At 42.4% G+C, this 24,567-nt stretch overlaps 2 protein-coding genes across 3 annotated transcripts; one reads left to right on the top strand and one right to left on the bottom strand.

Annotated features, from left to right (window-relative positions):
* Positions 1–127: 127 nt before the first annotated feature.
* Positions 128–9,423, top strand: LOC131140765 (uncharacterized). Of its 2 annotated transcripts, XM_058091479.1 has the most exons (4): positions 128–429; positions 671–759; positions 2,623–2,738; positions 6,875–9,423. In XM_058091479.1, exon 4 carries the CDS (start codon positions 7,004–7,006, stop codon positions 7,949–7,951), a length of 948 nt encoding a protein of 315 aa, XP_057947462.1. In that variant the 5' UTR covers positions 128–429; positions 671–759; positions 2,623–2,738; positions 6,875–7,003; the 3' UTR covers positions 7,952–9,423. The 2 variants fall into 2 exon arrangements, with proteins under 2 accessions (XP_057947462.1, XP_057947463.1); XM_058091480.1 differs by lacking the exon at positions 671–759.
* LOC131140705 (uncharacterized) lies at positions 8,142–21,139 on the bottom strand. Its single transcript, XM_058091370.1, has 3 exons — positions 14,323–21,139; positions 10,864–10,940; positions 8,142–8,635 (listed from the first exon to the last, which is right to left on the bottom strand). The coding sequence occupies exon 1, from the start codon at positions 21,137–21,139 to the stop codon at positions 15,296–15,298; it is 5,844 nt and encodes a 1,947-aa protein (XP_057947353.1). The 3' UTR covers positions 8,142–8,635; positions 10,864–10,940; positions 14,323–15,295.
* Positions 21,140–24,567: the final 3,428 nt, after the last annotated feature.

Raw genomic sequence — 24,567 nt, 5'->3', positions numbered from 1 at the left:
GTTTGATGCTTGGATTTCCCAAAACTGTCAAATTCCTTTGCTGCGCTCACATTTTAAGGTACCACTGTAACATGTTTATAAAGTTGACGAAAGTGATGATGATGATTCAGCCTGCTAGAATGCTTAGCAAAGTTTGCTATTTAAAAAAATATAGTCTAACACATACTCGTATTCAATTAAACCACTTCCTGTACGTGTACTTCTGCATTGAAGTATTTGTGTAACAGTTGGCTGTACTAGCTTATCCCCCACTGCTGTTGAGAGTATTAAACCTTTACAGGAGGGGAAACGTTGAAGCCGATTGCGGATCGGATGTGGGGGTGATTTCCGGGAAAAACAAGACATTTGGTGTTTCCCAAAAATGTTTTTATCCTGAGCTGACACTGGAGTGACAGACGGAAGGGGAGACTTGAGTTATTACAGTTTAAGGTAACTGCTAGAAAATCCCGATGATGTAATGGAGTCAATGTGTGATTTCCGTGGCAACCCAGGATAACCTTTTAGTGGTCTATAATTGTATTGGTCATCGTGTCGGTGCTGAAGATAATGTGAAACCTACCTTGTGTAATGTCATATGTTTATAGGTTTTCGTAATATTGAGACACTACTAATTTAACTGCCATTAAAACAATATATACTGTATATATAGTTACCAAGTTTTTCATCATAGAAGCCCTCTGGTGCCAGTTGATGCAGTACCGTCTCCATCCGACAGGGGCCAGTGTTACTCCGCAGGCAGCGGGCGAGAGGGCAGCTGAGGTGAGGAGCAGTGACAGCATCCCGTAGGCTAGTCTAATCAGCACTTTTATAAACTCAGACGAACTCTCCCTCGCTTTCTAGCTATGTCTCTTTATTTAAATTAACTCTTGAAGATTCTCCTGATGCCACTTGCTTATGTTTACACAGTACACTTGATACACAACCCACAGGCTTACCGGTCTAACGGACACAAGCCGGCCATCACAAGCTCTAACTAGTTATCATCTGACTAATAGTGTTTGTTAAAACACATTCTACCAAATAAATATATTTACACTCAATTTAGAGGTATAGCGTTGCCTCTGCTTTTGGATAAGTAATAATTGACACGTGTATGATTTTAGTCCAGTGGAGCCTTGTTGGTATTATTTATTCGTTCCAGAAGGTCTGACTCTAACTGAAACGTACTCTAACCAAATCAAATTTTCCCCATAAGAGATAATGTAGATCCAATTAATCTGTTCCAGAAGGCCAAACATGTTAAAGCTATAGTTTGACATGCAGAAAACAATTGTATAACTCCTCTTTTACTAAACTATAACACTAAACTATAACATGTTTGAGAGTCAACTGCTGATGATATCATATATAGGTGATGTAACGTTTTTGGTTGGCATTTTTCGCTAGCAAATAGAATGCTAACAAGGATGGACATTTTGGTGATTAAAATACATTAAGAACACAGTTGAACCGACGCAGTGTATTAATATTACAACAAAAATCGCCACATATTGAACACTAAATGGAGAATGAACGTAAACTGAGACATTTTCGATGTTATCCAAAAAAAAACACGTTATAACCAAGCTTTCCCTGTACATACTTCTAATCAGAATACAGGACGAATATTGTAGGCAAACACAAATGTGCAAACTTGCGAACAATTTTTTAGGGGCGAACAAGTTTTTTTTTACAGTGTAATACAACAATACAGTTATGGAAAAATTATACCAGCCTTGTTTCCTCAATTCTTTGTGAATTTCAATGACTGGTAGCATACCTAAAATACCTAAAAAAAAATACCTAAAAGCATTGTTTTTTGACGTACAATGCTATAGCTATTGATGTAAGAACTAAAGTGATTTTGGTTAGTATTAAGAAAACCATGGAAATGTTAGATATATACTCTTAAAGTACTCTTACAAGGGTTTTTTTTGTTGTCATCATATTTGTAAAAACAAATGTACCTTTATTTGTACCTTGCATTAAAGTTAAACAAACCGAAGAAATGGAAATGTTAGATATATACTCTTAAAGTTGTCACACCCTGTGTGGGTTCCCAAGTGCCAGTTTGTCTGTGTTCCCTGTCTGGGCTTTGGTTACCTTTTTGGACACTCTTATTTTGTATTGGACTTCCTGTTTTTCCGTGTCTGCCTTGATTGTCCTTATGTCCCACACCTGTCCCTAATTTGTGCTGTCTATTTAGTTCAGGTGTGTGCCTCTCCCTGCGTGGGATTGTTTGTCTGTCTGCTACCTGAGTTGCTTTTCCTTCTGCTGCTGTTATTGCACAGAATAAATATTATTTACCTGCATTTGGTCCTGCTCTCTGCATCCTGGGGTCGAACTGTAAAGCAATGAAGCCGAACCGTGACAAAAGTACTCTTACAAGGTTTTTTTTTTGTTCATATCATATTAGTAAAAACAAATGTACCTTTATTTGTACCATGCATTAAAGTTAACAAACAAACCGAATAAACAAGGCTAACTATAGTTACTAGTTACTTGTCCCAAAAAGTAATTTCATTCGTAACGTAATTACTCCTGCATTAATGTAATTAGTTGCCAAGCAATGTACTTTTTGGAAAAACCTTCAAATTGTTTGAGAGCTTACTGTATCATTGTGTTGTGCTGATGTCCCTGAAGGTGCCTCGCTTGTGATTGGTGGAGAATGAAGAAGTGTCGTGTGGGTGTAAAGATGACGCAGAGACGATGTGCAAGTTGGAGATGTTAGAAGTGAGCATTGCTGTTGACCTGTTCAGGTAAGATTATTTTATTTTACTTTTTTAAGTATCAGACAGAGTTTGACGCTGTTGGGACGATTCAATAATAATGCATTACATTTTACTATCTGTAACAGAATGAAATGTAGTTAAATTACCCAATTCCAGTCATTTCTGGTCTGTGTGGTGAAAGGTTTCCATTTTCAGATCCTCTTGTTCAGTAGTCCTCTGTGTTGTGGTGTTAATATTGTCTAGTGCCTCGATTCCCAAAGTGGAGCATACCAATTGTCATGAGGGTATATCTATAAAAGTGAAACACAATTTGTGTGTAACACTCAAAATTACAAGTGCAACTAAACGCCTTACGGCACGAGGAGACTGGAGCAGAAAGGAGACACAGGGTCAAGTTGTTCATTGCGCTGTGTACATCATGCCAACAAATAAGTAATTTTAAATGGTTATTTTGTGCATTAAGAGAATCATCTTGAAGATTTAATTTATATTGGTGTTACAATTACTTCTCGCAAGGCGCAGCGGTGAAAACCTGTCACTGTGAGTTAAGATTCACCCGAAAATGAGGATTTATCATTCTATTTATGTATTTCCGATACTATTAAGAAGGATGTAGTGGTCCTTTATGATTTGGGCCACCATGGAAATATTCCAGTCAGATAATGACTGAACAAGCAGGATAAAAACTAGCAAACTGCTATCAGTGCTGAGCTAGCTCTCTCTCTCAGAATGGTGCCTTCAGGTTCATCACATAACTCCTCAGGCACAAGTTGCCACTACATTCACAGACACTTGGAAATCACAGTAAACCCACTCAAACATGCACATGCAACCCAAATCATGTGATATTGATTTGGGTAAAATAATAAGACAAAGTTCCAAAATGTTCTACTTCTAACAGACATCAATGTTAAATAGACTTTTGGACAGATACTGCTTATTGTGATTGTTAACGTCCCTTCAATTTGGTATGAAATGAATATGCAGAGGGGCTGCACGGCGTAGAGTGATTAGTGCATGCTAACCCCGTGCATGCGTGGGTTTTCTCCGGGTACTCTGGTTTCCGCCCACATTCCAAAAACATGCTAGGTTAATTGGCGACTCCAAATTGTCCATAGGTATGAATGTGAGTGTGAATGGTTGTTTGTATATATGTGCCCTGTGATTGGCTGGCGACCAGTCCAGGGTGTACCCCGCCCGAAGACAGCTGGGATAGGCTCTGGCACCCCCGTGACCCTCATGAGGATAAGCAGTAGAAAATGAATGAATTAATCAGAATCAGAATCAGAAATTGTTTATTGCCAGGTATGATCAAACACATACTAGGAATTTGTTTTGGTGAAGTAGGTGCAGACAAAATAAAAATACAAAATATACAGAATAAACAGTATAAATATAAGTACACACATATTTAATGAATAAATATGCAGACTTAAACCATAGCCATCTCCTTCTCCTTTTGGACATGTGGAACTGTGAACTGATTATGTGATGCACTCAATTGTAATCTGATGCATGTTCAAATGAAATAAAACCATTACCATTACCAATTTTTTTTGGCCAGAATTACTATAAAATGAATGAACTAATGGACTATGTTGACTCGCTCAAGTTAATTAAGATACATATTTTTAAGTGTGCAGGATTTGGGGCTTCAGGTCAAATGTCTGAAGGGGTTCATGACTGTAGAAAGTATAGGAAACACTGGTCGAGTTGGTCTAGTGCAGTGTTTTTCAACCTTTTTTGAGCCACGGCACGTGTTTTACATTGGAAAAATCTTGTGGCACACCACTAACCAAAAATGTTCCAAAATGTCACCACGACCTCACACGTGCATCAATAAGTCTATGGGAGGAACAAGGTAGGTGTTGCCACACGGCCCAATATTACATTGCTCTGCCAGTCTTTACACCACAGACACTCCACAGCAGCCACGTTTTTACATCACCACTTTTTCTCTTTCCGAATGACCTTTCGGGAAACAATGGTATCCATAGAAAGGAATATTCCAATCTCTTGTCTACATGCGCCGTGAAAATCAACCAGAATAGTCAATAGGGCATGCCCAGTAAAACGTAAACATCAACATCACGTGATACCGGCTTTTTCTTTCACTTGTTGGAATAACTCCGTATTGCCAGTTTTTCGTCTGTCCAGTCTTGAAATTTAGTTTGAATCAAAAACAAACTTTGCTTAGTCCAGTGTCAATTGCTGGCCTCCATTTTTTTTTTTCAAGAACGTCTGGATCTGCGTGTTACGTCATATCTGAGCATGCGCTGAAAGAACGCACCCGGGATTAATTTAAACAGGAAAATATCAAATTCAATCTTGCTAATATTTTATAATTCAACTCAGGACATGTTTTATATAGATATATATTTTCTTTTTTAATAAAAAAATAAAGTGAATAAAGTATAGAAGGGTTTAGATTCTGTTCCACAGATGGCGGTAATGCATACGAAAGCTGCTTGCCAACCGCCAATAAACAACAGAAGAAGAAAAACACCACGAAGAAGAACGCACCCTGACAACTTTCCGTTTGAGCGGGTACAAGATACCTCAATCGGATTGGTTAAAGGAAAATTCCATCCCCGTTCGATTCTTTCCGTTTGAGCAAATAAACCAAATGCAATTGGAATATTTGGGTCCATGTATACTATTGACATAATGGCTATTGACATAATATTTGCAAATGATGATTAATAAATGTTAATTATAAAAAGTGATATTAGATAATTCCTCACGGCACACCTGATGGTTTCTCAAGGTACACTAGTGTGCCGCGGCACAGTGGTTGAAAATCACTGGTCTAGTGGATATGAATGTGTTCTTCATTCCAGATCTTCCTGTCTAGCAATCCTTTGTGATGTGGCGTTATTGTTGTCGAATGTCAATGAATGTGTATTGACTTTGTAGTGTTCCTGTATAGCAATTGCTTGTCGTATTGTACAGCTCCAATAGCTTGACAAAACACCCCACTGTAATCTTAGTGTGTTTTGGCGAATGGCCCCAAAATTTGGTAAACACTATTAGACGTCACTAAATCAGAGCAGTTCTGTTCGCTTTTTTCCCCAACATAGTGGGAGGTCAAATGTATAGCTTTTAAAAAAATCTTTAACAAAAATTGCGGTTTACTTCATTTTCTGCTTGTTTGTTAAAAAGTGAGATTAGTAAAAATGCATCAGACAGTAAGAGGAGAGTGCTGTTTTTGTGAGTTTAATAAATGTGTTGCATAATAACAAAGAGTTGCTGACTGCATTGACTTGTGTTGAACAATATGTCCAGCATACTGCACTAATGACTATCCGGTATGCTCGCCTCCCACATGCAAGCTGTCTTTCTGACCGGTCCCTTTGGGTTCATGTCTCCCTCTCCATATGGTTTCTGTGCGACTGCACATTCCCTGCACTTGACCCCTCATTTGTCTCACGTACTGTATTGTCCTTATCACATCACTTCTAGAGACTGTTGTTGTACAATGGGGGGCACAAATGCTGATACCATGAAATCCCCTGGTTGGTCCTGATGCTGTGTCTTCACTTGGGGTTCACAATAGTGGGTACACCGGCACATTCTAATGAGATCCATTACAAAATTGTATTATAAATGTATCAAGATTCTGCCAAAGAGGTATTCAGAAAGATGTTAATTAAGGTTGGGTGCCTAGCATCGATGGGACCCGGGACTAACATTTCAGTTCTCCCTGGATCGTTCAAATTTTCACATTTTGATTCCAAGTCTCATAGCCCTGTCTGCCAACCGGAAAGAATAGCCGTGAACACCAACAAAGAAGACGTGGCTAAAACGTTTGGCTTAGCTTTATAAAAAAAGAGCAGTCGGCTTAGTGCATTTGGAAGGGATGTAGGGGTGTCTTCGAATCGTCAACTATTCAACGACTCGATTCCGAGCAGTCTGATTTGACTATCAATCTTGAAGTTGCATCACATAAAAATGTCATGTGACCAACATTGTAACATCCTGACGACATGGGGGTAATCTAACGAATCAGATCTGACTATGAACGTGATTAAATACCAGAAGTAATAGTGTGAGTGCCCCATCTTTGATGCGCTACTTCGGACTTCTTCTGAGCAGTCAGAATCAGTGGAGTCAAACAATAAAAGACATCTCTCTCATGCCATTCTTATTATTCATATTCATAGGCAGTTGACCAGGCTGAAGCAAGACTAAGGCATGGCGTCTTAGTAGGGTCAGTGGCAGTTGGACGAGCTGGTCTTGGTAGCCACACAAGACCACGCTACGACAAGGCCCAGGGACGAGAGAGACGTCAGATGGTGCAGGGAGAGATCCGTGCAGAGGTGGAAGAGGAACGCCGAACCAGGACAGTGGCCATGCGCCAGCAAGGAGCATGGACCAATTGGGACCAGGCATCGGCACGGAAGATCACCTGGTCAGAACTTTGGAAGTCGGAACCAGCCAGACTCAAGTTCCTGATTCAGGCAGTGTACGATGTGCTCCCAAGTCCATCAAACCTTCATCGCTGGGGGCTAGCAGAAACCCCAGCATGCCCACTGTGCTCGACATGGGGTTCCCTGGAGCACATCCTGAGCTGCTGCCCGAAAGCCCTGGGAGAGGGGAGATACACGTGGCGCCATGACCAGGTGCTGAAGGCAGTAGCAGACACCATCTGCACCGGGATTCAGCAGAGCAAGCACCAGCCCCCGGTTAGGCAAAACATCACTTTCGTCAGGGCTGGGGAGAAACACCCAGCAGGACATAAAGTCCCGACCGGACTGCTAGCCACAGCCCGTGACTGGAAGTTGCGAGTGGACCTCGGGAGGCAACTTAAGTTTCCAGAGCACATAGCCAGGACGTCACTGAGGCCAGACCTGGTCTTAACATCGGACGCCACAAAACAAGCGGTGCTGCTGGAACTTACAGTCCCCTGGGAAGACCGGATGGAGGAGGCCCACGAGCGGAAGAAGGCCAAATACCTGGAGCTGGTGGAGTTGTGCAGAGAGAGTGGCTGGAGGGCCCGCTGTGAGCCAGTAGAAGTGGGCTGCAGAGGCTTTCTAGGGCAGTCGTTGCATCGAACACTCAAGCTCCTTGGCATCAGAGGGCTGCAAGAAAGAAGGGCCACCAAAAACATCAGCGAGGCGGCCGAAAAAGCCTCGAGGTGGCTGTGGATCAAGAGGGGAGACACATGGAGTAGCACGCTGCTTGGACACAAACCGGGGCCTGATCACCCCCGGTTGGGTCGCCTAGGTGAGGGTGTCTGAAGATCAAAGACCCGAAACACCCAATGACCCTAGGTCCTTCACTGAGGATGTGTCCAAGCCGCACCCTTGAGGTGTTTCATCAATCTATAGAATCAAGAATCCTTAGGAATTAGGATCGAAAAGACGAATCAGGATTCAAAAGATACCCAACCCTAATGTTGAATGAATTAATTTTGGTGCAGATGAAAGATTTAAAAGATTTTTTTTTTCACTTTTCTTGATATTGCAATACATTTTCCTTATTTCTGACAAATTACACAGGAATCCTAATGATATACATTCAATCTAAATTAGGATTGCAAAATTACAGGTTGACTGTATATGTAGTAATGCAGACTACGGTTATTTTTTCGGACCACCAGCCAGGTAATTGATATGCTCATAAAAATGTCAATTTTATTTTGGAATTATTAAATTTGAGGCTTCATCTTCTCTCTTCAATTGCTATTGTTCAATCCAGGTTTAAAGCCGAAATATGGGCTGAATCCCAATTGTATTCACAATTTGCGTTCACAAAAACCATGTGGTGTCCCAATTCTCCTTGAATCAATGGGTAAAGACTCAGTGCTGAGGGATTTGATTGGCAGTTTGATTTTGTTCTATTTTTCCACCCTGGGATGACAGCTTCTGATTGGTCCTGGTGTGCTGTGTGATGTAGCAAAAGGCTGACTTCAGTTGGATCTCCTGCAGGAATGACACATAAGCATCATTGATGGGGTACAGCCATTCAGTCATTGGAAATACAATAATAAGAGTAATACTGCTGTGGTATTGTAATAGTGTGCTGAAAACAAATATTGAGTGACGGTAAAAATAATACATTATAGCCAAAATTGTATTAGATTTGTTTCTCGTTTTTGTTCTACTTGTTATTACATTGTTTGGTCAATAGGGGGTGTTTTGGTTACTCTGATGTTTGGGTAGAAAGGGATGACTTTCAGGTGACACTACCAGAAGTAAGTCTTTGAATGTGGTGGTGGGAAAAAATGTTGTATTTCAGGGATTTAAACAAGTTAGACAGTGTGCTGCAAACTATTAACTTTTAATGGAAGACAATATGGCGGCAAGTATGAATTTAACTGAAATACATGTGTGATGGTTTGTAATTGACTTTACCGAGGGCAAAGTAGCCACACATCAGGCGGATCTTCTGGTAGCAAGTAGTAACTATCTTGGAAAATGTTTACATTTGTAAAGTCAAGTCTGTAAAGTCAATTCTATAACCCAAATATTAAAGACGTTAGAGTGTGTTTTGTACCGCAAACCATTGCATTAACACCTACCGACTTGGACAAGTATAACCGGACTATAAAATATATAATAACTTAGGCTGTGGAAATCTGTAATGGCAAGTCAAGAGAGTATCCATTTACATGTTTTGATAATCAAAAAATCCATATAATATTTTTCATGCATATGCATCACACTGCAGTGCAGCCTGATGGTGTGTATTTGTTTTTGCCCCACACTAACTTAACCACTTGATGTGGTCCAACACTGTATAAATCTGATACAAAATTGAAGATGAAGTAATTACCTGTATACAAATAAAAATACACCGATATAATACAAAAAAAATCCTTTATGCAGGCTCTCCTACAGAGCATGCACACTTGACGGAGGTCTAACACTGCATGGTATTTTGAATATGCAGTTACGTGAAACTGCACTGCATTATGCGGCTGTCATATTTTGTTACTTCTCAGGTATCTAAGGTACAGCAATCCCATTTTTATCGAGTTTCCAGACAGTAGACAAGATTTTTGTACTGGAACTCATTAGACTGTGCAGGGATTGTGGTGAGTCTGCAATCTTTAAGACTTATCCAAATCAATGAAAAGGACAGACACGCTATCAAATATAATATTGACAATTCCATATAACGATAGAGACAATTTAACACTGGCATGCTTCAACTGTTTACCCTCCATAACCTTCACTTCCTCCCGAGCCACGAGAATGCGGGTTGATTTGTTGTCATTTTATTAGGTGCTAAGGGCTGCCATTTTCTTTTTATGAGCAGCATATCCTGCAGATTATACTGTGCTTTGATGGGAAAGTTCATCCACCGTCTTTTTGTTGTCTCGCACGTGGCCTTTTAAAAAACATCTTTCAGCAAATTTCACATAAACACATTCTTTAGCGTAATTGCTGGAAACCTTGGCAATGAGTGCCAATATTCTTAATAACAGAGTTCAAGTGTTTATATGTCAAAGATTTTGACAACTGATACGTGACTGTGTTTGTTTACACTGTTGAAGGTTGCACGCAAAAGGCAAAAGACCCTCTTGTGCGGTTGTAGAGGATGAGTGACTTCATAAATGCATCCGCACTTAAGCACGAAATAGTTGTGGTTATATGCGGTGGTTAGTATGTTACAGTTAAATTACGGGTAACTATGCAAGACATACATGCGATGAAATACAGCTTTTTATAGAGACGGGATGCAGCAAATACCTGCTACCACACTATGCTTACAATCCCATTAGAGCCCTTATGCTCAGACCTATTTCCATTGTGGTCTTTGCATGCTAATAGAATATTCAATTCATATGGTTGTTTATATGTTACGCTACATAGTTTGTGGATGGAATCATCCCCACATAAGAGCATAACCAGCATTCTTCCCTCAGCCATATTTCCCCCTTTTTTGTTTTGTTGGAGTTGTATTACAACCCGTCTGTGTTGAACAACAAGAGGGAAAAATGGTCAAAGGCAAGATGAGGCTAAGGAAATTTTGGGCAAAAGTTGAGTATGAGCTCAAACTCAGCCATTTACAAAAAAATCATTGAATTCTATTTAGAACCATTATAAAACTGCATCATCCAGTACAATAACTTTTCACCGATAGCTACTAATTATAAATGTAAAACTTAAAAACACTAGAGTAGTTGCCAACCTTTGGTACGTACATTGGAACCTTGGTTACTGTCATTCGTTCCGTAAGGTCCGACTCTAACCGAAATGGATGCTCACTGAATCAATTTTCCTATAAGAAATGTTATTGTTGCAAAAAAAACAGCAATGTTAACACAAAACATGTATTTATAGTTTTACAATTATAGGTTTACGTGCAGAAAACAATTTGTTCATTCATTCATTTTCTACAGCTTATCCTCACAAGGGTTGCGGGGGGTGCTGGAGCCTATCCCAGCTGTCTTCGGGCAAGAGGCGGGGTACACTCTGGACTGGTCGCCAGCCAATCACAAGGCACATAAAGACAAACAAACATTCACACTCACATTCATACCTATGGACAATTTGGAGTCGCCAATTAACCTAGCATGTTTTTGGAATGTGGGAGGAAACCGGAGTACCCGGAGAAAACCCACGCATGCACGGGGAGAACATGCAAACTCCACACAGAGATGGCCGTGGGGGTGGGATTGAACCTGGGTCTCCTAGCTGTGAGGTATACACGCTAACCACTCGTACACTGTGCAGCCCGAAAACAATTTGAAATGCATAAATATATATACAGTACATTATGAATGAAAGGGATAACAATATCAATACTTCAATACAATCAATACAACATCTGCTGTAAAAGTAATCTCTCTTAATTCTAAAAAATATCACTGAATTTAAATCTGCATTTTGGTTCAGTTGTGTTGTCAGTGACTGATATTTAGATTTGTTTGGTGATCTGAAACATTTAAATGTGACAAAAACATGCAAAAAAATAGGAACTTGGAATAGGAAAGAATAGGAATAGGAACTAACTCTAACTCAGGCCCTCCAAGGATGTTTGACAAAGTCAAAGTAATCCCAGCCAAATTCCAAACAGTGATGTGGTAGTTTCATCAGCTAACTACTCTAGTGTAATGTTATATTGAGCTTACTTCACAAAGACCGTTGACTTGAGAAACGTTCATAGCAGGATTCTGATTAGTCTTAATCAGTTAATCACCATCAAGTATGAAATCCAACTGTGTGAAGTAATTCTGTCAAACAAAGCAAAGCATCGATTTCTCTGCGGTGTCAAAATTATCCGTGATTAGAATGATAATGATGTAGCAGAATTTCTTAAAAATTTTAGAAAGGATGTTTTTATTGGAGTGTTTTTTTTTTTTTAAATTAGACCCACTCTCCCCCCTGGCTTCCTGGTAGTTTGCATGCTGCAGTGCACCATTTTTGATTTAGAAAGACTCAACAAATAAATAACCCCTAAATAAAACCCTGTATTTACAGTATGAATTACGGTATGAATAGAATCAACATATGATATTCAATTGTAATGAAGGTATGGTTTGGACATCCAAAATTTGGGGGTCAAAGTCAAAATTCTGGGTGACATCTGGGGCCGTGTGTATGCCCAAAAAGAAAGATGCGTTGTCGTGCTGCAGAATTCAAATTAAGATCACAGCAGAACGTCTCGGTGCAATGGAGCCATCAGCAGAACAGCGGGGGTATTGGACCGACATTCACTCTAATTATAAATCAGCCTCTTGCTGCTCAGCCTGCTTAGAGTGTGCTCTCTCTCTCTCTCTCTCCCTCTCTCTATCTCTCTCTCTCCCACGTCTACCCACAGCCAAACACTTCAGTTCATCCAAGGTAAATCTTCACTGGGCAAATAATCGCCACCGTAGGGGATCCAGGATTCCGAAAAGTTCCTTGGAATTAATTCTCTTCTGTCAATTCGTCTATTCATTGTCTACCAATTAATTAAATCGAAACATGCCATTTTGCGGTGTAATTGTTACATTTTGGAGATCTTAAATCTGATGCACTCAATGACCTCAAAGCAAAACTGTTCAAAGAACATCAAAATATGTGTGACACAGTTTGAGAGTAATGTATGAAGAAAAAATATGGATAAAACAATTGGGATTTACATTGTTTTCTAATTAATCAACAGTACGATACATGTCCAATGAAACCTATTTTGCTTTTTGTTATTTGGTAGATATTTTCTAGACCTTGAGAGCCCTGGCCTCAACCCCTTCAAACCACTTTGACGAACTATAAGACAAGCCAGGCCCGCTGTCATGTATGAGCTCCGACCTCGCAAATCAGATTCTTGGCAAAAATCCTAGAACCTTGTTGAAAGTATTCCCAGAAGGGAGGAACAACTAAACAGTGGTTATTGTAGTACCCCTATTCATGCATCTATTTATTTCTTTTTGCCTAGCTAGCTTGCAGGGATGCTCCCTCTAGTTCCACTTGGCGGCAGGGATACTGAAGCATTCGTATATCAACTGTCGGACTCCTAAACATTAAAGTTTCTTGAGGTTAAACACAGTCCGGATCACCTCAAGGAGACCATAGGGAGGAATCTCTTCTCAGAGGGGAAAAGTAGCAGTTCTCACACTTCCTGTGAGGAGCAGGAAAGTCATTTTTGACGATTAAGCCAATTAAATTAAAGGTGAAATTCAACTTCTGTACACTACCAGGACAGGAAGCCTAAGACACTTTTCAGAAGGGGGTCAAGATGTTTTGTATGACCTCGTACTAAGTTGCCGGACAGACTGACCACCAACTTTCCACTTGTATAAACTGATAGAGTTTTTCAATTGATTGCGTTGGTATTAATTAGGCACCATGTTCTGTTCTTAACCAATGCATTATGACACATTGACCTTTGTGAGCGCTAAAAGCAGGTCTTAATACCGCAGCAATTTTGTGGCGGATGCTGATATCTGATGAGATCTGTTTAATTATTTTGAGTAAATCTCTGTGCTTGATTATGACAAATGTTATGACTTTTTTGTGATCTTTAGGTGAACGATCATTGGTTTATTTTATGTTTGCCTATGAGAAATCGGAACTGATGAAGCCCGACTCGGATGAGTAACGAAACGTCTTCTAAGAAAACCTGAACAGTCCAGTTGCAATTGATTGAATGCCCGGAGAACACTACGAAAAGTGTGTTAAATTAAGTTTTTCTTACATCACAGTTGGGTATTTGTTCAATAATAAAACATATTGTAGCGTCCCCTCGTAGTCATGTGACTGAGGAGAGGCTTTTGGGTTCTTTTAAATCAATTCAATCAATCTAATTCTGATCAACTCAGTTTTAACTGTTTTGAATTTCTTTTAACTGTTTAAGTATGCAGATCCTTAGTGCTAAACGAAATAGACAGGTAAGTAAATGAATTCACACAACACCACTTTTCGAAAAATAACTATCAATTATTTAGTAATTAATTCAAAAGTTGTGCAATATATCAAATGTAAAAAAAAAAGAGCATAATCTTTACCAAAATATAACATAACATGTCATCCTTAGTTACAACCTGGAATAACACCGGTCAGTTACCTGTTACAGTTACTTGAGTTAATAGACACCTATACTAATTTGTGGGCCCACAACACACCACTCTCACACTCACACTCAGACACTGTCCCCCAAAGCCGGCAAAGTTAAACACCTTGTTAACCCCACACTTTACGTTGCAGGCCCGGTCGTTGCTAGTGTTCGTTGTGGCCCAAAACCAATACGGCCCCTTCACTCCTTGGAAAGCAAATTAAAATAAACGTGTCTCTGTATATTCCGATGTCAGTCACTCACGTGCAGGAACACAGCAGATCCACAGATGTTTATGTCCAGCCACAGTCTTGCATCCCTCGTTGTCAGAAAGCTACGGTAGCCGGGAAGCCTTGGTCGTTAGCTCTATCTGGGTTGTCCTCTTTGTGTCCTCTGGATGAAGACGAACAGACTACCCCACTCAAGGTCTAACTGGAGAAGTTAAACTAGTCTAGCACACTCGGCTCACTTGTTGCGAACAGCCTCTAGACTACACCTGCAGAGCCGTTAGCATGCGCTAACTTGTTGCACAATAAACGGTACCGAAACGCCTTGTGGAGGTTCCTTTCTTCCGTTAACGTGCCGATGGTCTTCTTCTACTGACTGTCGTGGAAACAATCATTAAAAAGCCCCAAACACACAAGTTTCGAAAAGCTGCTTATCCAGAACATACAGACTGCCTCTGTCCCTTTTCGTTCGCACACTTCCCGTTAGCACACCTCACCTCGCTCACCTCTTCCCTTTTTCCGGGCTCGTGTCCCACTCAACTATGTCCCCACTGGGTTAACCCTTTAAATGCTGTCACAGAATACACAGAGAAAACACTGCTTTTTAACACAAAACAACACAAAATAAAACTCCTCAAACTAATGATGAAATACAGATTATGTTTTATACAAATACACCTTTTAAAGGCTTTTAACACTTTTAAACAAACCTCTTTCATTGTTGTTTCGTTTTGTTTGTTTTAATACTAATTAACATAAACAATAGCTTTGGCTGGGTTACACCCTCCCCCTTCTAAACGTTTTGATGTCCTCATCAACAAACAAACACAACCTAAGTTATGATCAGAAAGGGTGCAGTAAATACTGAACTTAACATTTACCTATCTTTATGATCACCCCTCTATGAACTATGGTGAGAGGCTGATCTCTTGCTTTACCAGGTTCATCATACGTTAACCTAATGACTGGCTTCACGCTTCTCTTAGGGCGAGTTTCAAGTTTGTTAGTGGAATTAGACCTGGCAGGTGTCTGGTTGTCGTGGCAAGGGTTTGACTCAGGATCACTTCCTGCCTCAGGTTCACTTTCTTCCTCGGGAACGGAATCTTGAGCTGTATCCACTTCGCCAACGCTTTGGTTCTCCTCTTCTGAACTCTCATCCTCCGACATGTCCTCTTCAACAGGATTTTCATCTGACTGTTGAGAGTCACTGTGGTCTCGGCCGGGGGCTTCAGGTCTGGCAGTATCTTTTTCTCTTTGCAGGATTTCTTTCAGGTAGGTACTGTAGGGTTTCTGAGGTAGGTAATGTTCTTCGTCTGAAGACGAGTCTGTAAGGTCTTGTAACTCTGGCAGAGTCTTTCGTATCTCAGGTAAGACTTTCTTTACCTTCCTGATTGTCTCGGACCTTGTTCTTGGCTTAACAGGTGAGGTTTCCTCCTTGCTCACAGTTGGCATTCTCACTGACTCTCCAATCGGTAAGAGATGATCGCGATGAAGAGTTTTGACTCCTCCGCCTCCATCTTCAGGTTTGACTTTATACACAGGAAGATTGGGCATCTTTCCCAATACAACAAAAGGGATAGAGCTCCACCTACTCTCCAGCTTGTGTTTTCCTTTCAATCCCAAGTTCCTCAGTAGCACTCGGTCGCCGATATCCAGTGTCTGGAATCCGACTCTCTTATCGTAGGACCTCTTGTTCCTCTGATGTGTCTTGTCAGCCGTCTCAGAGGCAAGCTGGTAAGCTCTCTGCAAGTCCTCTTTCAACTTGGCTACATAGCGTGAGTGACAAGCTTCATCTTTTCCGTCAGGAGAAGTTCCAAAACACACGTCCATAGGAAGCCTCGCTTCTCTGCCGAACATTAAGAAATAGGGTGAGTACCCTGTAGCATCACACTTGGTACTGTTGTAGGCGTGCACCAAGTAACCAACGTGTTTGCTCCACTGCCGTTTCTTCTCACAGCCAAGAGTTCCCAGCATGGAAAGTAAAGTTCGGTTGAACCTTTCGGGCTGTGGGTCCCCTTGAGGATGATACGGAGTGGTCCGTGACTTTCTGATTCCCAGCATCTTCAGGAGCTCTTTTATTAGCTGGCACTCAAAATCTCTCCCCTGATCTGAGTGGATCCGAGCTGGCAGAGAATAATGTAGAAAGTACTTGTCCACCAGGACCTTTGCCACTGTCTCTGCTTTCTGGTTTCTGGTGGGGAAAGCCTGGGCATAACGTGTAAAGTGATCAGTCACGACTAACACGTTACTGATGCCTGAAGAATCGGGTTCCATTGACAGGAAATCGATGCAGACTAGGTCCATCGGTCCACTGCTCACAATCTGACATAAGGGAGCTGCTCTCTGGCTAGGAGTCTTTCGCGTAATACACTCTCCGCAGTTCTTGATGTACTGCTCCACATCACATGCCAATTTAGGCCAGAAAAATCGGCTCCTCAACAGGTCGGTAGTTCTCTCTACACCAAGGTGTCCCAAGTCATCATGTGAGGCCCTCAACACAACTTCTCTGAACTCTCTTGTTAAGACGAGTTGAGTGACGTCTTCTCCAGAAGATCTCTTGCTTAAGCGATGTAGCAGTCCATCTTTCATCATCAGCCTTCCCATCTCCTTCTTCAGACGAGCCTGTTCTGGGCTGGACACATTCCCTTCAGGCCATTTTCCTTGCTTAACAGCTTGAAGAGCAGAGCTGATTTCTGCATCCTCTTCTTGGGCTTTAATCAGGTCCTGAGTTGACATTTGTCCTAATGACTTCAGCTCCAAGTGTGTCGGGAACGCATAGATGTCAGGCACGCAGTCAGGAGAGGCTCCTAACTGGTCCACATATCTTGGTGAGTTGACCAAGGATCCAGGAATGCATACTTTCTTGCAGATGGATCTCACTCCAGTCTGTGGTATGGTCTCCCATTCCTCTTGACCCTCATCCGGCATCATTCTGGACAACAGGTCGGCATCAATGTTGTGTCTGCCGGGTCTGTACTGTACATCAAAGTCATAGGTGGACAATGCAGACAGCCATCTGTGCCCAACAGCACTAAGCTTGGCGGTTGAGAGCACATACGTCAGCGGGTTGTTATCTGTACGCACAGTGAATCTGGCGCCATAGAGATAATCATGGAATTTATCCACTATGGCCCACTTCAGAGACAGAAACTCCAGCTGGTGTATTGCGTAATTTCTCTCTGGTGGTTTCAACTTCCTGCTGGCGAATGCCACAGGCCTCAGTCCCTCACTATGCTGCTGATAGAGGACCGAGCCAAGTCCCTTCAAACTGGCGTCTACGTGTAGGATGTATGGCTTGTTTGGATCTGCGAAAGCCAGGACAGGTGCGTGAGTGAGACAATGAATAATCTGACGGAACGCTTCAGTGCAGGACTTGTCCCATCTCTCACCGAAGGGCTCAGACTCTTTAAGGTAAGCCTTTGTGCTGTCTTTCTCGAGCTTCATACTCTTCTGCCTTGGGGCATAGCCTTTAGTGAGTTCTGACAACGGCCTGACGATCGCTGAATAGTTGGCTATGAAACGCCTATAGTATCCACAGAACCCAAGGAATGACTGAAGAGCTTTCAGGTGAGTAGGCTGTGGCCAGTTTGTGACTACCTCGACCTTGGCTGGGTCAGGAGAGACACCATCAGCGGACACAATGTGTCCCAGGTATTGCACTTTGGGCAGGCAAAACTGACACTTGTCAACTGAGATCTTCAGGCCGACCTCTGCAAGACGATCTAGAACTTTGAGCAGTCGCTCTTCATGCTCTTCCAGGGTTCTGCCAAACACAATCAGGTCATCGAGGTATACTAGGACCTCCAGCAGGTTCATGTCACCCACCGCCTTCTCCATTAACCTTTGGAAGGTGGCTGGGGCTCCAGTAATTCCTTGTGGCATCCTTTCAAACTGGAAGAACCCCAGTGGGCAGATGAATGCCGTCTTTTCTTTATCTTCCTCGGCCATGGCAATTTGGTAATAGCCACTCCGCAGGTCAAGCACGGAAAACCACTTGCTTCCCGTCATGGAATCCAGAACATCATCGATGCATGGGGTTGTATACTGATCTGGGATTGTTCGGCTGTTCAACAATCTGTAGTCAATACACATTCTCACGGCCCCATTCTTCTTTCTAACAATCACGATTGGGGATGCGTATGGGCTACGCGACTCCTTGATGATCCCCGCACGCAACAGGTCTTGGAGGTGTTTTCTCACGTCTTCCACATCGGCTGGTGCCAGACGTCGAGAGCGCTCCCTGAACGGCCGTGGATCTGACATACGGATTGTGTGCTTTACGTCTTTGGCCAATCCGACATCCCAATCATGGAGGGAGAATACTGAAGACCTGGTGGATAGTTTTTTACGGAGTCTTCTTTTCCACTCCTCTGTGACAGGTGAGTCTCCAAAGTCGATCAGATTAGCATCAAACTCTTGTGCTGCTGTCTTGGAAGGAGTGATTGTAGTGACTGCATCAGTCAGGTACATATGTCCGATGACAGTTCCAACGGGTATGATGGTCTCTGTCAGCGACTCGTTCTGGACAAAGATTCTGAAGTGGTTGACCTTAACTTCTTCACTGGACACTACCATAGGCTGTAGTAGCACACCAGCTGGGAGTGGAGCTGAGGGAGATGAGTCAACCATCAGAACTTCCTTGTTGACTTGGTGTTTGAAGTCAACTTTGCACACAGGACTGCAATCACCACCAGGAGGTATAGTCAGTGGGCCTGGGCCTTGCCATGTCACACAGCCAATATCATCCTCCACTTCGGCGGCTGTAGCCGTGCCACATGCTGCCAAATCTTCATCTCTGCAACAGCCTTGTATACCCAGTGTCTGGGTGATGTCAATGCCCTCCTCCTTACATTGCTGCACAAGACGTCGGACATGACTGGCATTAGTTCCCACAATGACAGGAGTTTGGTCCGCAGTACGGGGGCTGGGGCAGATAAGAGCAAGGACTGTCACAATCTTGTCGGCACCTGCTACTTTTGCTGGATATTCCATGTCAACCACCACATAACCACGGTAGGGGTAGCTGAGGTCAGACTCACTTAGGCCCCAGAGTGCTAGACCAGACACTGGACGTATTTGTACATCAGAAAGGTAGGTCTGATACCAAGACTCAAATATAATGGTCACTTGAGAGCCACTGTCAAACAAAGCATCACAAGCGTGTCCATTCACCTTCAGGGGTACAATGCTGGGTGGGCCAATCAAGCCTTCAGGGATGCCAACAGGCTCTATTGTAGTAACAGCACCTTGTTTGGCATGACAGTTCACTTCACTGGTTGCCGCATCACCAGACCGTTGTCTAGTGACTTTCAAGGCCTGTATTAGCTTCTTTATGACCTTGGCTTGATTCTCAGTGTTCCCACACTTTGTAGCAAAATGTCCATTTTCGCCACATCGGTAGCAGAAATTCTCACCTTTGGGTACTCTTTTGGGAGAGTTGTGAACCTGTTTGGTAGCCTCCATGGTCGAAACCGAAACTGCAGTGTCTGGCTCAGTCACTTTATTCTTGACTTTCTGTTTCATTCGTTTCAGTTCTTTTTTCAAAGCAGCCAGTTCCGGGTCCTGCCGGTTCTCTGGGCTAGGTGGCATACTTGAGTGCGTTAACTCTGAGTGGTCATCCTTGGAGCGAGATTGTTTAGTTACAACTGATGCAACCATTGACTTTAGCTCCTTTAGTTCAGCTTTTAAGTTCTGGATCTCCGCTTGTTTCCCATCCACTTCAGGGTCGGCGTATACTTGGCGTACTGAGGCACTGAGCTTCTTCCTAGACGCTTCATATCCCTCTTCAGTACGAATCTCACTCAAGAGCTGTAAAAAGTTGGGCGGTGCGCTCTTCCTTTCACGCAAGCGTAGCTGGATCAGCATCAGGTCTGAGACAGTAGCACCCCTCAGCAGTTGCTCCAGTCTGACTCTATCCATGCTGCTAGCAGGCAGGCCACCTCTCTGTATCACCTTCGCCAGAGACCGTTCTAGGCGTCTGAGGAAATCAGATAGTTTCTCCCCTGGTTGCTGTTGCATCAGACGGAATGCAAAATAGAGGTCATCACCGGACTCTGCACTTCCAAAAGCACTTTCGAGAGCGTCCAAGCACTCTTTTGGGGTGGCGTCAGGGCTGGCATGTCGCACTGCTTTCACTATTCCAAGGGCTGGCCCTTTCAAGCTTGCCATTAGTCTTCTTCTTTTCTCTTTGTCTGAACAGTCAGTTTCCTCTACCATAATACATGCTTGTTCTAACCAATGGTCGAAGGGTTCTTCACCTGTTGGAGTAGGTAAGGCTCCTGAGAACATGCGTAGACGAACGTGGTGTCCACCATCATAGGGGTTTGTGGTCTTGTCCAACAAATCACCTACGGCACGTAGTATTGATTCAGTGGAGCTTGTGGATGGTTCTGTGCGGTGAAACAGTGACTTAAGGTCCTCCATAGTCTTTCCTTCTGCCACTAACAGCCCTTGCAGTTTGTCATTAAACTCTTCAGCAGCTGCCTGTACTTCCCCTACGATGATTATAGGCCACGCCTCTCCACCATCAATAGGCACAACTTCAGGAGGGACACTCGGATCCTTGACTGTCTCCCTGGTCTCACACAAGACCATACGGCTATCCAACCTTGCACTGAAATTCTTTCCTCTGACCCTCACTCGTCCCAGACACTTGATTGTTTCCAGGGTTTCTTCAACTTTGCTCATCTCCACTTCTTCTGGGACAATGGTCATCAGGGCATGAGTCACGCTTAAACCCTCACCACGACACCAGCGCTTTAGTTCTGACACTAGTTCTGGTAATAACAAATCCATATTAACACTGCTTGGTGTTTAACTTAATACTTAAACTGTTATTTTATCTCGATGTTTTTTCTAAGTACGTTTTATTTTGAAATCCAAAACAATCCCAGCGGTGCCTCCATTTTATGTAGCGTCCCCTCGTAGTCATGTGACTGAGGAGAGGCTTTTGGGTTCTTTTAAATCAATTCAATCAATCTAATTCTGATCAACTCAGTTTTAACTGTTTTGAATTTCTTTTAACTGTTTAAGTATGCAGATCCTTAGTGCTAAACGAAATAGACAGGTAAGTAAATGAATTCACACAACACCACTTTTCGAAAAATAACTATCAATTATTTAGTAATTAATTCAAAAGTTGTGCAATATATCAAATGTAAAAAAAAAAAGAGCATAATCTTTACCAAAATATAACATAACATGTCATCCTTAGTTACAACCTGGAATAACACCGGTCAGTTACCTGTTACAGTTACTTGAGTTAATAGACACCTATACTAATTTGTGGGCCCACAACACACCACTCTCACACTCACACTCAGACACTGTCCCCCAAAGCCGGCAAAGTTAAACACCTTGTTAACCCCACACTTTACGTTGCAGGCCCGGTCGTTGCTAGTGTTCGTTGTGGCCCAAAACCAATACGGCCCCTTCACTCCTTGGAAAGCAAATTAAAATAAACGTGTCTCTGTATATTCCGATGTCAGTCACTCACGTGCAGGAACACAGCAGATCCACAGATGTTTATGTCCAGCCACAGTCTTGCATCCCTCGTTGTCAGAAAGCTACGGTAGCCGGGAAGCCTTGGTCGTTAGCTCTATCTGGGTTGTCCTCTTTGTGTCCTCTGGATGAAGACGAACAGACTACCCCACTCAAGGTCTAACTGGAGAAGTTAAACTAGTCTAGCACACTCGGCTCACTTGTTGCGAACAGCCTCTAGACTACACCTGCAGAGCCGTTAGCATGCGCTAACTTGTTGCACAATAAACGGTACCGAAACGCCTTGTGGAGGTTCCTTTCTTCCGTTAACGTGCCGATGGTCTTCTTCTACTGACTGTCGTGGAAACAATCATTAAAAAGCCCCAAACACACAAGTTTCGAAAAGCTGCTTATCCAGAACATACAGACTGCCTCTGTCCCTTTTCGTTCGCACACTTCCCGTTAGCACACCTCACCTCGCTCACCTCTTCCCTTTTTCCGGGCTCGTGTCCCACTCAACTATGTCCCCACTGGGTTAACCCTTTAAATGCTGTCACAGAATACACAGAGAAAACACTGCTTTTTAACACAAAACAACACAAAATAAAACTCCTCAAACTAATGATGAAATACAGATTATGTTTTATACAAATACACCTTTTAAAGGCTTTTAACACTTTTAAACAAACCTCTTTCATTGTTGTTTCGTTTTGTTTGTTTTAATACTAATTAACATAAACAATAGCTTTGGCTGGGTTACAATATATTTGTATATGATTAGTTAGGTTTGCATTAAATGCAGTTTACCTAAAATCCGATGTCCAATCCTTCCATAACAACCTTGTTTTTGAGCTTGTATAAGCTAAAAAAAAAAAAAAAACCCCACTAATTTAAATAAATTTACCACACCAAAAATTCTCTAGGAAAGTCAGGTTTGTGTTTAATCTGCATTTAGTCTTCCGGGTTATCCAAACCACACCCTGAGGTGAAATGAGTCCAGAGGAGTGTGGGGGCCCTGGCATTGTGGTGGTTGGGCTTAGGAAGGATTTAAACACTACTACTTAACAGCTCTTAACCTCACCGACCCCGCTGGAACTAACTCAAATCCTGTTGTGCTAGAGAATTACATTAAGCCCTTGATTTGAAACCCGGCCCCAGGAAGCACATGGACCTGAGTGGTTTCGATGGATTTTTTTCCCCTGCATCTGTCTGCTGCCAAACAAGTTAGCTATGGTCTTAGCATCCAATGCTGCTGGTTTGGGATTAATTGATGGAGATGGACTACATTTTGGATGTCATTAGGAAGCTTTTTAGAGGGTTAAGAGGGCCACTAACTAGACATTAAAGCTTTAACTCCATAGAAATGCTGCTCAATAAGAACCTTAGTAGTGAAGGTGCACTGAGGATTGTTCTAAAAGACTTCCCCTGTGTGCTGTGGTTGCTTCATCAGAGGAAAGGGGATATTGGCAGACTTTCCAGAAATTATACATAAATCTTCTAAATCTCATTTGAATCAGGCACTTGAAATAGAAATGCAGACCCCTGTTTACAAATTTAAGAACATTTCAGCATCTGCATTATTATTTATCATCGAGTATGCATTGGGATCTGCACCAAAACTTCACCCAGATGGAGGAAGTTGTTTGCCCAAACATGCTTTTTCTAAATTAAATACAGTAATGTAGTCTCTCCTCTTAGTGTCTCTAGTTTTGTTAAAGAGGTGATATAAAAGATAATCGATCGATTAATTGATACCTGTTTTCCAAGTTGTTTATCTTTGTGTAATATCGGACAATTTATGGTTTCTTGTCCAAAATATGGCTGGACGCTGGTCGAGTGGTTAGCACGCAGACCTCACAGCTAGGAAACCAGGGTTCAATTCCTTTGTTTTTTCTGATGTTGTGTATTAGCTTGGATATATTGTAAATCAGCGGCGGCACGGCGGTCGAGTAGTTAGCACGCAGATACCAGGTGCTAGGAGACCAGGGTTCAATTCCACCCTCGGCCATCTCTGTGTGGAGTTTGCATGCTCTCCCCGTGCATGCGTGGGTTTTCTCCGGGTACTCCGGTTTCCTCCCACATTCCAAAAACATGCTAGGTTAATTGGCGACTCCAAATTGTCCATAGGTATGAATGTGAGTGTGAATGGTTGTTTGTTTATATGTGCCCTGTGATTGGCTGGTGACCAGTCCAGGGTGTACCCCGCCTCTCGCCCGAAGACAGTTGGGATAGGCTCCAGCACCCTAGCGAGCCTTGTGAGGATGAGCGGTAGAAAATGAATGAATGAATGAAAATCTTTATAGTAAGCACAGAATGTGATATGTGACATCCTAGTGTGCATGCAGTGTTGCTGCCTGTGCGATGGAGACCATGTCTGAAGTTACTGAGATTAAATTTGATTGGATAAGAGACAGCTTTGTGTCAATTATGACACCCAGATATTTGTATTCTGATACGATCTGCAGTCCTTCCAGAAAACAATAACATCTGTCTCGGCACTGGAGTGATTATATGATTTCTTCAAGCAAGCTGTGATATTAACCATGGAGTTAGTGAGCTTCTCCACCACCTGTGAGATATCACTACCATGACCGTAAATGACAGTGTCGTCATCATGCATTTGGACATAGACATCAACGCAAATGGATGGGAGGTCATTAATG

Source organism: Doryrhamphus excisus, chromosome 13 (assembly GCF_030265055.1).
Source record: "Doryrhamphus excisus isolate RoL2022-K1 chromosome 13, RoL_Dexc_1.0, whole genome shotgun sequence".
In the NCBI taxonomy this organism is placed as follows: domain Eukaryota; kingdom Metazoa; phylum Chordata; class Actinopteri; order Syngnathiformes; family Syngnathidae; genus Doryrhamphus; species Doryrhamphus excisus.
The sequence above is the reverse complement of the archived record's forward strand: the minus strand, read 5'-3'. Positions and strand labels throughout refer to the sequence as shown.